This window comes from Drosophila serrata, unplaced genomic scaffold, assembly GCF_035046125.1.
Source record: "Drosophila serrata isolate PLE 108 unplaced genomic scaffold, ASM3504612v1 contig_8, whole genome shotgun sequence".
NCBI lineage: Eukaryota > Metazoa > Arthropoda > Insecta > Diptera > Drosophilidae > Drosophila > Drosophila serrata.
The window spans coordinates 865,058-881,708 of NW_028256906.1; the positions used below are offsets into that span (position 1 = coordinate 865,058).

General features: G+C 33.1%; 1 protein-coding gene across 2 annotated transcripts in view; it reads left to right on the top strand.

Moving 5' to 3' along the window:
• Positions 1–16,651, top strand: part of mgl (low-density lipoprotein receptor-related protein megalin) — a 180,762-nt gene that overhangs the window by 20,605 nt on the left and 143,506 nt on the right. The window contains exon 2 of one of the 2 annotated variants that reach the window (XM_020953035.2): positions 14,176–14,875. In XM_020953035.2, coding sequence (XP_020808694.2) covers positions 14,434–14,875 — 442 coding nt within the window. In that variant the 5' untranslated portion in view covers positions 14,176–14,433. Of the gene's footprint in view, positions 1–13,657; positions 14,876–16,651 lie in introns of both variants that reach the window. The other variant, XM_086826795.1, reaches the window with a different exon arrangement.

Below are 16,651 nucleotides of genomic sequence, written 5' to 3' on the forward strand. Positions count from 1 at the left end.
CTTTTGTCGTCTTCTCCTTCTCTTTATCTTTCGCTGGATTTTTCAGTGTGTTTGGTTGTTTTTTCTTTTTTCATTTCTTTTCTTTATTTTTATACCCTTGCAGGGTATTATAATTTCAGTCAGAAGTTTGCAACGCAGTGAAGGAGGCACCTCCGACCATATAAAGTATATATATTCTTGATCAGGATCAACAGCCGAGTCGATCTAGCCATGTCCGTCTGTCCGTCTGTCCGTCTGTCCGTCTGTCCGTCTGTCCGTTTCTACGCAAACTAGTCTCTCAGTTTTGAAGCTATCTGAATGAAACTTTGTAGTTAGCCTTCTATATACTCTCACTCGTATATATGTCGGAACGGGCCGGATCGGACGACTATATCATATAGCTGCCATAGGAATGATCGGAAAATTAAAAAAAAAAAATTTTAACATTTTCAGTTTTCAATAGAATTGGATCAAATTTGAGATATAGCCATTTTATTATACTCTACAATTTTGTATAAAATTTTATGAAAATCGGACTACTATATCTTATAGCTCCCATAGGAACGATCGAGAAATTAATAAAATTAAAAATTATAACTTTTTCAGTTTTCAACAGATTTTCATCAAATTTGAGGTGTAGCCAATTTATATTAGTCTTAAATTTTGTGTCAAATTTAATGAAAATCGGACGACTATATCATATAGGTGCCATACAAACTATTGTTTGATGTAGAAGAAAAATGGAAATCTGTGAACGAAAAGCTGCAAATATAATATGTATAGGTGAATGAAATGAAAGCAAGTATTACTTCATTGTTTTTTAACACAAATATATATAATTTATATTCTATGGATTCCTAGTCATAGAATTTCTATCTGCAAGGGTATATAAACTTCGGCGTGCCGAAGTTAGCTTCCTTTCTTGTTTTATTTGACTTTTTTTCGTATGTTTTTTTGTTATTGTTTTTGGTTGTTGTGCGGTTATTTCTACAGAGATTTTTCTAGCTTGCTTTTGTCGCTGGTTCGCTAGCTGTTCATTTGTTTGGCCAGGGAAAATAATAGAAAATTGTACACGGCAAGAAATTTTAGTTGATTATTTCTTGCTTTTAAATTTATAGGATTTTTTAACGGATTTTTTGATGTAGAAAGTAATTTATATTGTACACTATGTCAGTCAAGGGATTTAATTCTATTTATATGTAATTCGGGGTTAAATAAATATGTATTACACATTATAATTAAATTTTGTTCTATTTATATATATATTCTATTTATAAATTATATTATATATATTATCTTTTATCATTAATACCTACAATATTTTTAATTTCATTTATTGTAAACATTATAAACTAGGTTTCGATTGTTTCATAAATTCTTTTTGGAATCCTTTTAGCTGTTCAAGTCTAATGAAAAACCTTTTAGCTGATCATAGTTTTTGAATTATTTATTTCTTATCATATAAATATATTTAGAATTTTTCTCAGTGTAGAAAATTACGAAGTGCGCGACCGTATGTAAACTGAAACCTCACATTAGCCCGCAAGGGGGCCAAACCTGGCTAACTGGGCAACAGGTATGAAAAGCCAACTGCCACTGTAAGGCCCACAGACAGAGAAAGAGAAGAAGAAAGAGGCAGATAGAGGGACAGAGAGAGATGGAGAGAGAGAGAGAGAGAAAGAGAGCGTTAGAGGGTGATCTATTAAAATAATTATCGATGCAGTTGGCCTGCAATCATTTTCTATGGCTTCCCATTTTGCATTTCGCAGAAAATCTTTATTGTAGCATGTGTGCAAGTGAGGGTTAAAGAGAGGGTTAAGAGACGGTTAAATCTGCAGTTGGAAAAAAGCTTTAAGTTTGATATATAGGTGAAAAATCTTAAATATTATATAGTACATTTTAATACCTTTCAAGTCTTATATTTTAAAAAGGTACATTAAAAGTTTGAGCAAAAATTTAAAGCAATATCAAAGATAATCATTTGATTAAGCCTTGATTTTTTTTCTCTTAATTCTTGTGAAGATTTCTACCTTTCTTTCTCGTGACTTAAAGCCACGTGATTTTTGCAGTCTTTGTTCTTGGCAAAAACCCGCCAAAATGGGTTAAGCTCACCGGCTCTTTTTTTTTGGGGGCTAATTATAATCAATTCTCATCGGAAGCGGGAGTCGGTATTGTATTTTTATTTTTATTTCGGGGCCATTGGAAGTCGTAAAATGTGCAAAAGAAAAAAACAAATAACCGAACGTGACTGGAAATTATAAAATTAACACGAATATTGTTCATGTTTATTTCGGTTTTTGGTCATTTTCAGAGAGAGAGAGTGAGAGACTATATTCCTTTCCATATTTCTGAAATGGTTAAATGCATCGAGATAAATAAGTGTGTAAATATGCAAAACTGACAGAGAGACAGGTAGAAACAAATAGAAGTCAGAAAAAAAATATATAAAATACAAAATAAAATGAAATATAAATACACAGACACTCGTAAGCAAACAAAAATGTTTTGCGATCATGTGACGAAATAATAAATTTCTTTTATTGCCTTAATTTTGTGTTTCATACAAATTACTCTGCACTTTGTTTTTTGGGGTCTGAGATAATTTGAAATATGATTTAAAATTATGAAAAATATACATAAATCAATAAAACTAGTACAAATTATTAACAAAAACCACGTTTCAAGTTCAGTGACTCAGTAAAAGGCACTCTCCCGTTGCACTTTTTGCTGAAATCTGAAATCAAGTAGCCGTAATTTGAAGCCATGACTAATGCCAGATATGGAATACTTCGAGACTCTCCTCAATATCCATGGCTTTTCACTTGAAATATCCGCTGTGGAAGTGGATATTGAATTACCAAATTGCGTGAAGGGTATAATGCCATCGAATGAATAAAAAATAAACTGTATATATATATATATATACTATAATAAATATATATGTGATGTGACTCTGAAACATCTGGTTACGGGCTATATATTTCATTGAAAAAAGTGTAGGGGCAAATTGTATTTTTTTTTTACTTAATTTATTATTTTTATGCTGAGCCGTGATTAATTGTATGTATGGATGAGGTCATTTTGGCTTTAAATATGCCTTATATCGTATTATATACATACATATCGTAAAGGAGGCGTGGCATAGTCCCCCAACAAACAAACAATCTAATTGCATTTGCACGCATTTTTCAAATCGTTTTACATGGCATTCTAATGGATTTGATTTGATTTGATTTTCTAGATTTTCTACTTTTCAAACTTTTTCTCCATTGTTTTCGGCCACTGAAAATTTTGATTGGATTTTGTTGGCCAAAAATGAGAGCCATATAAATGTATATGTGTGTGTGTGTGTGTGTTGGTCTATGAATTTGGTATTGATACCATTCAAGTTCAATGTTGCCAGCAATCAAAATCAAACAAAAACACACAAAAAATAATGCCCAAAAAATGTTGTTTTGTGGATCGAAAATGGTTATGTGAAACAGTGGGTCTAAGAGATTTAAAATTACAAAAAAAAAAAGTATTTAAAAGGGAGGAAAATATTTTTTGGTAATATATATATATAAAAGATATGAAAATGTGTTAAACAAAATCAATTTTTTCAAGGTGGAAAGGTGGAAAAATGTGTTAAAAAAATATATTAAATAAGAAATATATGAAAATATGTCGGAAAAATTATATCCATAGGGTATTAAGTAATATTTTATTTTACTTATTATGCATATATTTCACTTATAATAATATATAAATAAATTATTATTAAAAATTTTCTTTGCTTATTTATTTATCAGTTTTCATTGTTTCTATTGCTTATCATTTTCTGTTCTTAATCTTTATTAATTTTCCCTTAGAGAAATGTATTGTTAACATGAGTTGGATCTAGGGTTAAATGTTTATTTGCATGTGATTTATTTATATATTATATTATTTATTTGAAACAATTTTTGTTATCAACATATCAAATCTCTCTATTTCCCTTTCTTTATCTTTTTCATCTTGTTTTTAAAACAAACTAACATCTTCAGTTGATGTTTGCTTGGCATTTTGTCTGTGTTTTTTTTAGTTCAAACTTTTGCAAGCCATGGTCAGCTGAGTCAGATATATACATATAAAATATATATATATATATAGATTCCGATTCCCATTCCGATTCAATCAGTTAGTCCCCCCAAAAGCTGCGCCATTTTTGCAACATTTTTATTATTGAAAATTGTTATTTTAGCTGCGAGTGGAGGCATCGAGAGAGAAGTTTGAAATTGAAATTGGGCGCAGCTGACTGGAACTGTAACTGCTCCTCCTTAAAAAAAATGTGATGTGATTTTCCTTTTCCTCGTATATTTTTCCCCCCTTTGCAAAAAAAGAGTGGGGAGATTTCCAGACTCCAGTGTAGCATATTTCCGCCTTGGCTTCTGTCTATCTTCATTGCGATTTTTTTTTCGGGTGTGTCGTCGCACCTTTATAAAAAAATAATAGAAAGAAGAAAAAAAAACCGAAAATTAAACAAAGGCCAGTGGCAGAAAAAGGGAAAAAATCAGTGAAAATAGGGATAGGAAAATTGGGAAATTGGAAAATGCACGGCAGCATTTCGGCACTGGAGCTGGGGCTGTCAGGTCGAGAGTCTTCTCAAGTCAAGACAAGTCAAGTCCATTTCGTTCCATCACTCTGCAACTGCAGGCCTATATCTATTGGCTTTGGCTTTCACTTTGAGCGCAGATTTTTCCCATTTTCCGCTCACTAATTTTTCCGGATGCAGTTCGTCGTTCTCCTCCCTCTCTCTCTCAGTCTTTCCCTAGCTTTGTATTTTCCATCATCGTCGTCTCTTGGGGCCCGCATCATTGCAACTTCCTTTAAAAAAAAAGGAAAACAGAGAGGCCGAAATTGACCTTTGTCTAGGGCCATGGCAAAGCTACACTGGTGGAAATTTTGAGGTTAATTTGAGGGGGTTTTAAAGAGAATTTAAAACAAGTTAACTTTGAAATATAAATGAAACTTAAACAGTAAACAAATGTTACTTAGTTATATGTTTAATCTATGGAAAAAATAAACTTTTAATATATATTTTTAGATTTCTCTATTTTCTCTGTTTTTTTCTTCTTTCTGCCAGTGTAACCCCTCACCCTCCTGTGATCTTTTGTGTCATTTTGCCATTCTATTTAGACATTAATTATGCTAGTTGGTGCGTAAATTTCCGCTTCAGTTTTTGAAAAGAAGCCAAAACGGAAAAAGGAAAACTATGAGGCAGCCCCCCCCCCATTCAATTCCCTATCCCCTCTAAGTATTTTTTTGTGTGTAAATAAATCTCTCGGATGCTGGACATTAAATGACAGTTGAGCTATTATTCCCATTATTATTATTATTGGCACTAATCTGGTTGCTGTTCGGCATGATTTGGCTCCCTTAACCGATTTACTGATGGTGATTAATGGCTTTGGACTTGACTTTGGCTTTGGCTGTGGATTTCGATTTGAGTTTTGGCTTTGGCTTTGGATTTTCGATTTAATATGGTCTGTTGGGTTTTCCCCCTCGAGGTTCTCTGGGATCTATTATTGGTTTGATTTTAATTTATGGCATATGGGAGATGACACCGCTATGGAAATGGAGATGTAAATAATATATAGTATATGGAAAAATATAAAATAATTTTCATGTTGTGGCAATAATGTATCACAATATATATATTTTAAAAAGAATAATGTATATTAATTAAATATAATCTTGCAGCAAAAGTATCTGTTATTTTTTGTTTCATTTAAACAAATTTCACTTATCTCTTTGTATATATATATATTGCTATCTCTAGGGCAGAGACACTGAGAGTTTGTCGTGTGAAAACAAAAGCGAAATCCTATGGCTTAAGGCTGCAAAGCTATTTAATGCCCTGCTGTCGCTCACTCACTCAGCCAGTCAGTCAGTCAGTCAGTCATTCAGTCAGTCAAGCAGACAGTCAGTCATTCAGTCAGTCTTTCAGTCATTCATTCAGTCCTTCAGTCAGACAGTCAGTGGAACTGAAGTTCAAAAGGCATAAGCACCTCAACGGATTCTCCACTCTGCAGTCAGAGTTTTTTGGGGCCAACAAATTGAGTGCATGGAAAAGGGATAATCGTGCCGAAAATCCCCGAAAGGTTTTCCCCCAACCAAACACACAAAAAAGAAAAAAAAATACAGAAAACATAATAAAAAAAGCAGAGAAGGAAATCTTCGATTTCTGTTACGAATTTTTCGCCTTGATGCCAATGCCAGAGCTCAAATGGGAGTCTAGCAAGGAGTCTATGCGAAGCAAACATTTCGAACAAATAAATATAAAATAAAATAAATAAATACTCTATATATTAGGGTATTTAATATGAATATTCTTGGTATTTTATATAAATATTTTATGGGAAATAAAAACATTTATTACATTGGCTTTGACAGTGTTTAAAAATATACATAGTAAAAGTTAACTTGAAGGATTTTTGAAAATTCTCAAAAAATTCTTACTCTGCCTGATCTCAAGAATCAGAAATTCCTTCTTCCATAAAGAGTACCATAATATAAAAAATGTTTAGTATTTATTTTCGAAATTCTAGAAGAAATAAAAGCATATCATATATTGGTTTTGACAGTTTCAAAAATATTTATAAAAAACTTTTATTTTTATTTAATGTGCTATTTAAAATTCTTTCAAATTCTTACAACTTTGCCTGATTTCTAAAGAATCAGATATACCCTGTTCTATATAGAGCACCAAATAAATATCAGTTGTATATATAACCCCACGCGACTGTGTGTGTGTGTGGCAAGCGAAAAATGGCAATGTCCAAAAGTGGCAAAGGGGATTTCAGCACCAAAAAAAAAAATAAAAAGAAACCCACCTGCCCTTGGGCCCGAAAATTGAAATCGAAGCCGTAAAGCAGCGGCAAAGGATCGGGTTTTGTGAGAGAACACAACACACACACATAAAAAAAAAAAAAAAAAAAAACAACAAAACAAGGAAAAAGGAACGAAGAAGGGTCCTGGAAAAAGAGCTCAACGCAAACACGAAGGAAATACAATAAAAATATTTACCATTGTCGTGGCACAGGTGAAACGATAGGAGTGGGTGGTGGGTGGTGAGGGTGCTCTGGAAAGGGTTAAGAGGCGCCCTTGAGGTGGGTGGGGGGAGGGGTTAAAGAGGGAGAAACCTTGGGTGGGTTAACAGAGGGGTAAATGCTGCCTTGGACCTCCTTTTGAATGGCCAACAAAGAGAGAAAACATCGTAATAAATAAATGAAAATGACGAGGGCAATTGATTTATGTTGCCGTTGCATAACTTTTATGCAGCACTGTGCCAGTGTGTGTGTGTGTCATTGTGTGTGTGTGTGTGTGTGTGTGCGAAGGAATTAGATTTATTTCGTTTTTTTTTTGCCCCTTCTTCGAGTTGAATTACCTTAATGTTATCAACAAAATGTTTTACTGCAGGCTCTTTATCTAGATAAATAATCTGATTTCGAGACTGCTTATACCTGAAATATAAATATTTAAACTCTGGTTGTATTTATATACAAAATATATATATTTACAAAGGGATTTTTAACGACAAAAATATAATATTTAAGTTTTATTGCATACAAAAAGTGAAATAAGAATGCGTAGATGCTGTGACTTTATAAGTCTGCAATTCTTAAGGAATTTTACTTTGTTTTGTTATAAAAAATCATTTACGCTTGAGTAGTTTTCCATAATAAAAAAAAATTAATAAAAACTGAAATGTTTGTAGTAGACTGCTTTAAAAAAATCACAATTTTAAATACTTCAAAAAACAAGAAAGATAACTAACTTCGGGCATTCAAAATTAATATACCTTTATAGTTGGCAATTGAATTATAGGATTCAATTGGAAATCGATCATAGCCAAGCTTAAAATATATAAGATTATATACGATTTTTAGTCGATATTTATCGATATTTTTATATGGGAATTTTTTTGGCAAAATCAAATATAAAAAAATCTCATAACTAAGCCAAAAATGCATTAATTTTAATTCGGTAAGCAGTCCTATGTTAGTTTTTATTAGGTTAACAAATCTGCATACACAATTTGAAATTTAAAAAAATTAAAATTTTTTCGAATTTTTTATTACAATTTTAACGATAAAACCCCTTAAAAATGTTGAAAAAAATTAAAAATTTTATTTTTCTTCCTGAGATGTCTCTATCGATTCGCCTGATGATGCTGATCAAGAATATATATGATTTATAGGGTCGGAAATGACTCCTTCACAGGATTTTAAGCTTCTGACTAAAATGAAGATACCCTGCAGGGGTAAAAATATAGTTTATTTCTTATTATTATTCATTGCTGAATTTTTTTTTTATAAATAAATGTACTATTTAACTACTTTTTTTATTCATAAACTTGTTCAAGTTTTCATTTAATAGGTGCACATTTATTCATTCCGCTCGCTTTTCGCTGCGTTGGCCATAAACTCTTGGTCAAATGCAGACGCGGCAGCAAAAATTGCGAATACGTGCACACACATTTGGTCGTATGCAGATATTTATATATATTTGAGTATATATATATAAACTTCACCCATTAACACAGTTTTCACTCAAGTCGGCCAGAAGATATTTAACCCAAATAACAGAAACCCAGAGAGACGGAAGACTGTAGAAATAAGGCAGAAGATAGTAGAAGAAAAAGGCCAAAAAGAACGAGAAGAAGGCAAATAATGAAACAGCAAAAAGTCGCCACAAAAACGAATGAACTGAGAATTTCTTTGAACATTAAAACTAAGGCAAAACTTAAGCTTACAAAAATATATATATAAAAAAAGAAAAGATACAAATAAAAGCGAAAATGCGAGGCAGGAAAGTCACCTTACCTTACCTGTTTTTCCTATGGCTAAAACACTGTGCGAAATATGTATACATCAGGGAGATATATAATATTTAAATATACAAACAATTGTTATTAGTTTAAATATTTATTGTATATATATTTAAAGCAATTCTGAGATCTTTACTAAGCATTATCTAAAAGTTATTTTCCAAAATATGTAGTCAATTTATATTTTCCAATTCCAAAAAGTTTTTCAATTGTTTCCAAAATAAATCTTAATTTATGTATATAACTTTAAGAGTTATATACATATTTTTATTTTTTTTATATTATCCAAATTCATTTCTCTCCTCTATATGCATAACTTTGTCACTCTTCTTTTCAATTTATTTATTTCCTGCTGCTTTCCAGTCGCTGTATGCAAAAAAAAAAAAAAAACCGGAGAGGTGAAATAGGGAAAACCCATTGAATTTTCAGCACGATTTGTCAAAAGCAGTGCCAAGAAAATCCCCTAGTCCCCTCTTTTTCCCCCTCCCTCTCTCTCTATCTCTCTATTTTGCCTTGGAACAAATCGCAAATCTCGCAATGAAAGCATATCAAAGCCAGAACACACGAAACAATGATGAATCAAGGTGAGAACCGGGAAAAGCCGAGTCGGGAAAATGTATTGGTGGGGAGAGAGAGAGAGGGGACTAGTTGCTGCCCAGCTGAATCTAAAGGAAAAAAAAATACTGGAAAACAGGAAAACTCAAAGCTCAAAGCAACGCGGTGCTGGAGGGATCGGTGACGTACTATCAACCTCCATCAACATTTTAGTTGACAATGGCGGAAGGTCAAAGAGAACAAAATACAAAAAAACGAAGGAAAAATGAAAAGAAAAGCAAAGTGAGGGGGACTGGGAAATTGCTCTGATTTTTTTCCAATTGAATATTTCAATTTGGGCTTGAAATAAATGAGAGCAGGGAGAGACTAAGGAAATTCGCAGGAAAATTAAATGTTAAAAGGGAGATGCACAGAATTTGGAAAAATAAGGATAAGGTTTTTGAATGCTTAAAGGGAAAAGAAATTTATTTTTCTTGAGAAAAGATTGTGTAAAGTCGGTTTTTATTTATATATTTATTTATAAGAAACAATTATTCGTATTAAAAAGATATAAGTAAGGTGATTTTTATCTTGTCAAGTTAATTATAGTTTAAAGGCTTAATACTTCTAATTTCTGTTGAATTTTAAAGTAAATTGTATAGATATTTTTCTTCATACTAATAAACAATATATCAATAATTTTCTTATGCTTCAAGGTTTAAAATTAAAGTCAATTTCAAGCTTAGAATACTTAAAGCTAACAACATGGAAACCCTGAGTTTCCCTAGGATATCTTCATTTATTTATTAAATGCATTTCTTATAGAATTTCCACTCAATTGGAGCACCTAGTTTTTGCCCCCATTTTCCCCCTTTAAATCTGAACTTCATTTAATGTAATCCAATTCCCAGGACCAAAAACGCTTTTCTTTACCACCCCTCAGCTCTTCTTCAATTTGTCATTTATTTTCCGCTTTATTTCTTTGCCCGTCCTCCTGTGAAGCTCAATAAATACTTTTCCTTAATGTAAAACAAAATTTAAATATTTCAATTGGGAATCCCCTTTGCCTTTCCCTTTCCCTGTTTATTTTTTTCTTGTTGGCTGGCAACTTTTCCCCACTTTGGAGTATATTTTATGGTATTATTTTTATTTATTATTGGCTTGTCTGCGGCCTTACTGCCTTGCCGCCTCTCCTTTCGATTGTTGTAAAATTTTTTATTTATATTTATTTTGCTTTATTTTGTAAATGTATATATCTATATATTTTTTTTTTTTTTTTGTATCATATTTCATATTCCTGACATAATGCGCACCTGATGCCCAGGCCGCGTGTGGCCAATTGGCCAAAAACATTTTGCGGTGCCGTCTTCAAATATCTTATAGCCGCCACCCCAGATATTTTCTGATTTTGCCTTGCTTGCTGTTTTTTTTTTTTTTTTTTTTTTTTGGGTTTTGGTTTTGGGTTTTGGATTTTCACTGAGAGCTTTTCAGCGCGAACATTAGCGGGATTCTGGTTTCTGAGCAGAGGAGTGGAGAGGAGGTGATGGTGGGTGGAGTGTGCAATAAATCCAGATCCGAAATGATTTTCGAGAGGGAAGCTGGATTGGATCGTTAGGCAAAATGACGCCCCGCCATGGCCACAGGCCCCCTTCCCCCCTCTTCCATTTCAATTTCAAGTTATGACGACGTTCTAGTTGCCACATTTAGAGATGGGAAAAAGTTGGGGATATAATAATAAGGTTTTGATATATATTATAGAAAATAATAATCAAAATAAACTATTGATTTCATTGTCTTACCTTTAATCATTATACTCTTGTGTTAGTGATACATTAAAAGGGTTTCTAATATGTAATATAAACTGATATTTGATATATGTATATAATACAATAATAAAAGTAAAAGTAATAAAAAATATAAGATTTTGTATACTAACACGATACCCAGTTAATGATTAATTATTTATTCTACTTTTTTGTATACATTTATTATATTTTATTAATGTTTTGTGACATATCACACTCCGATTATTTGTAATTACAACAAACATCGATAATTTCGATAACATTTGATGTATCGCTTGCCCATCACTAGTTCCTGCCCCTTCCCCTTGCACCTGTTTGTGGCCATTTTCGAAAATGGCTTTGGCAATTTCTTGGTCGCCGCGTAATGAAAACGGACAGGTGTGCACGGCCTGGCCGAAAAAACCACCCACCTGGTGAAAGTCCACCCCTCGCCGCCCCTCCTCTTTCCAGACCTCCTTTTGATATGCGTAACTTTTCATTTGCGTGGCAAATGTCGCAGATGACGATGGGCCATGGACTTAGATGTCCATGTTGATGATGGGTCTGTCATTGCGGGGATTTTTGTAGAACTATATTTTGTATTTGATAGGAACTTGAATGGTTAAGGAAATATCTGAGGTGGGATTTTTTTCTCAGAGAATTTTTAAAAGGTCATAACTAGGCTTACAATTATCATATTCTTTGCATCAATATTTATCAAGGTTATTATATGAAAATTCGAAGGCAAATTAAATCTTAAAAATCTCATAACTAAGCCAAAAATGCTTTAATTTTAATTCGAAAAGCTGTGCTAAGTTAGTTTTTAATAGATTATGAAATCTGCATACTCAGTTTCAATTTTAAAAAAAGTACAATTTTATCAATTTTTTTCGACAATTTTACTGATAAAACCCCTTATAAAATTTCGAAAAAATGTAATAAATTTTTTTTCTCCCAAAAAGAAGCTAGAAGGATTCATTAGTTGATGCTGATCAAGAATATATATGATTTATAGGGTCGGAAATGACTCCTTCACATTTTTTCAAGTTTCTGACTTAAATTAGAACCCTGCAAGGGAATAAAAATCTGTGGTAGCTATGATAAGAAAGCAATCAGTTAAAAACTTTAACATATACATAACATATTTTATTTGTAATAAATGTTATACATATTAAAATTATAATTTATTTACTAAAACTCGCTGTACTCGCAGGCCTTAAATATTTCTAACATTACATATTCAATTAAGTTCAGTTTTCAGTATTTTCCGCTTAATTAAAATACCTTACATTTTGATGACAATTTATTTAATTTTCAACTGGTTTTTATTTTTTGTTGTTTTTTTATTTTATTTTATTTTTTTTATTGCCCGATTGCGAGTGCATTTCATCTTTGACAAGTTTTGTTGGCTGCCTTTTGCATTGGGCTTTCCTCTTTTGTTTTCCATTTTCTATTTGCAATTTTTTCTCATTTTGTTGTTGTTGTTGCTATTGCAATTTTCCTTTTTTGTTTTCTGTATTTTTCTTTGTTGGTGTATATTGTTGTTGTATTTTCTTTATTGTTGTTGTTTCTTTTGCAATTTTGTGCGCCTAAGCTTGGCTGGCGTGCGTGAGCTTTTGTGTGTGAAAACAGGTTTCACTGATTTTCAATTTCAATTGTCTGCCACAGGCATGTATATATATATTTATATATATGTGTGTGTGTGTTAGAGTACCCCTGTGTGTGTGTGTGTCTATTTTGTGCCATTTTTATTTGCGCACATTAGCAATTTCTTTTGTTGGCTCGTTGGCAGCATCGTCGTCGTCGTCGAGCCTACTCCTCAATCTGACCTAACCGCATGACCCACCGCCCTCTCTAAACCACCCACCACCCACCTCCTCCCACACCACCCACACCTCCCACTTATTGTTATTATGGAGGGGCAGTAGAAGAAGGTGGAGGAGGAGCTTTGCTTTTTTTCCACTTTCCATCGAGACGATGTGCGTGATTTTCCACTTGCGCCCGTACGCTTAACCTCTCGATTATTATTATTTTTATTGCTATTGTATGTGATTGTTGCTCATCTTTTTAATACCTTATTTTTTTATATACACTTTTATAAAAGCATCTAGGTTTTATTTATTTATTTTTTTTTGTTCTTCAATTTAATGGAATTTGTGAAATGTTCTATTTTCTTTTACATTCGAGGGAAGCACTTGATGTGGTAATCTTATTAAAGAAATTCTACGAAAATTATTTGGTATAAGAACAAATTATAGTACGAAATTAATTAAAGAGGAAATTTGTAAATGATAGTTAATAATAACATGGAAAATATATAAATAAAAGTAAACAATCAATGGGACTTTGCATAAATAATAGTAATAATTTTAAAGAAAATATGCAAACTCTCTACCAACTAATCGCACAGCATTTAATAATTGGAAAAATACTCTAGGAAAACATTTTGCTAACTTTTCCCTACTTATTTTCTCATTTTCGTATTTTCTTTTCTACTTTTTTCTTGCAGAACTACAGTGGAAACTCCACAGGACATGCAAATTTCCCTATCAAACGAGGGAGCTAGCAACAATCAGCGTGCTGCCATCTCCCTTGCATCATATTAATTTTTATTTTTCAAGTGTCTGAGAAAAAAAGGAAATACATGCAAAAAAAATACAGAAAATTTATATAAAAAGAAAATCGCGGGGCGAGAAGGAGAAAAGTTTAAAGACGCCGAAGGCAAAAGTTCACATAAAGCAGCCGAAAAAAGTTTTTCAATTATTGTAAAAAGTGTTAAAAAGATAGGCACAGACCCGTGAGCGAGAAAAGGAGAGAGTGAGTGTGTGTGAGAGAGAGAGAGAGATGGGGCTGTTGCGAGCAAGCGAGACAGCCGACAATTATCTTTCATAAAATAAAAAAAAGTTCGGGCAAAAGAGCAAACGGAATTTTAAATTTAATTAATTGCTCTTTGAAGTGCCTACGGCCACGCCTACGATTTACCAAAAAATTAAACGCGTTAATTTTTCGATTATTTCATTAAAGCAGCCGCCAAACCTCCGAGAAAATATATACACCTATATATATATATAAATAAAAAGATATAGAAAGAGAGATTGAAGAAACACCAGCCGAGTGTTTTTGGGTTTGCCACCCCCCTTGAAAAAACCAAGGAGACTCCATAAACCGGACTCCCTTAAAACCACACCAACAATTAAATAAAATCCAATCAAACAAAAGAACAACAACAACAAAACATAGGCTGCTGGTCATAAGGAGCGGAGGACGAGCCGCCACTGAACCAGGATGAATCCGACGCCCATGGGCATGGGATTCGGATTTGGTCGCAAGCCGCCCAACAAGGCCAAAATGCGTTCCCGCTGGCGACCACCGCTGCCGCTGTCCCGCCCCATTGACAGCGAGGAGCAACATCCCGCAGCAGCCACTTTAGGCAGTCAAATGGATAATCTGGAGGAGCAGCACCTACAGTCCTGTTTGCCAATTAATGCCACACAACAACATAATCATAATCAGCCTAGGCAACAGAAGCATCAACGTCACCAGCATACCCAACAGCAGTTGCAACAGCAGCAACACTTGCAACATCCACAGCAGCAGCAGCATCATACTGGACGCAGCCAGATGACAACCCTGGCTCTGCTGCTACTGGCCCTTGTGGCACTTAGCAACCTGGAAACTCTGCTCGCCGTGCGAACCGAAGGACCACGCAATCGTCATGGATCACCAGGTGAGTTTTGAAAGCTATAATAATTAAGTGAGAATTAAATTTCAACAATTTGTATCATTTAAATTTTAATTTTAATTAAATAAAATACTCAAGGAGCCTTGAAAGTGTCCTTGCTCTCTTGAAACTACTTTAAAAATCCGTTGGCATGTTCTCTCTCTTACTGCAAAACTGATTTTCCCCTTATACATATATTGATTAGCACTTTATGCCGGTTAATTAATAAACAAAGCAATGACCATGTCCGTCTGTCCGTCAGTTTGTCCGTCAATCAGTCATTCAGGAGACTGCTCCCCTCCCACATCATTTCCACACACACACATCATTACATCACATTATTGTGTGTGTGCGGCGGTAACTGTTCGTGTCACTTGAAAATCTCGCCCGCAGCATGACCAACATTTTCAGTTTTCCCCTCTAACCCTCAGACCCTCTCAATTTCTATAAAAATTATGAACGCCCCGGGAAGACAATCGAAAGAAAGCAGCCCAGGCAGTCAGCCATCAACCAGACCAAGAAAAAAAGCAAAAAAAAAAAAATATATATATAAAAACAACCAACAAAAAATTTATAAAATTACAAAAATCGTTACAGACCAAAAACAAAAATAAAACCCAGACAAAAAAACCAAAATAACAAAGCTTGCAAAACAAAAAAAACCAAACCGAAATGAGGAAAATAACAAGTGAAGAGGGGGGAGAAAGAGAGGGGAGACATAATGGAGGGCGAGAAAAAAAAGGAAATCCCTCGCCGCATTTCCCGCAAATTCTTCGCGGCAAAAGTGCGCCAAGTCGTTGGCTTTTGATTTCTACTATTGCCAGAGAAAATTAAGGGGTATCAGGGTAGCAGAAAGGAGAATGTTGAAAATAACTTTATAGTAATATATTTAAATAACAATAATAAAATTAAAAAAGATTTAAAAGAGTTTGAAGAAGCCGAAGAGTAATCAAAGATATATGCTTAAATTAAAAAACAATTTTTTTTTAAACTCTTCTTTAACAATAAAGGAAACTGACCTCAAAAAGCCGAAGTTAATAAACAATTGCAGTTTGCATATTAATTATAAGAATTATAGAATTAGAAAAATATTCGCTTTTCTTCAACCCTTATTTTCGAAATTTTTATATGACTATTTTTGTAGACTAATTATATCTTATAAATCTCATAACTCAGTTAAAAAAAGCATTATTTTGAATTCGGAAAGCTGTCCTCCGTTAATTTTTAACAGAATAATAAGTCTGCATACTCTATTAAAATTTTTAAAAAATTTTAATTTTTATAATTTATTTTTTTTTATTTTAACGATGAAACCCCTTGAAAATTTTTGAAAAAAAATAATTACATTTTTTTTTGCTAAAAATAGCTAGAAAGATTCGTTAGTTGATGCTGATCAAGAATATATATAATTTATAGGGTCGGAAATGACTCCTTCAATGCGTTTTCAGCTTCTGACCGAAAATATAATACCCTTGGAAGATTATAAAAATAATATTAATAAAAGACTCTAGGGTAATCTCTAGTCTGTATCATCTCCCTCTTCGTATTCCTACTTGTTTGTAGTGTGATTATTGTTGTTGCTGCTGTTAGTGCTGCCAGAAATTATGAATCAGGAAGTCTTAATAAGCGCAATTTCAAGTCGTTAGTCACACAAAATAAAAAGGAAAACAACAAAAAAATGCTGGAAGCTCTTCTCCAGCCACGTCTTTGCCAGTACTCTGGATTCTTACTATATTTTCAGTTGCTGCTAGTACACACACAGTCATAAATATATATACATAC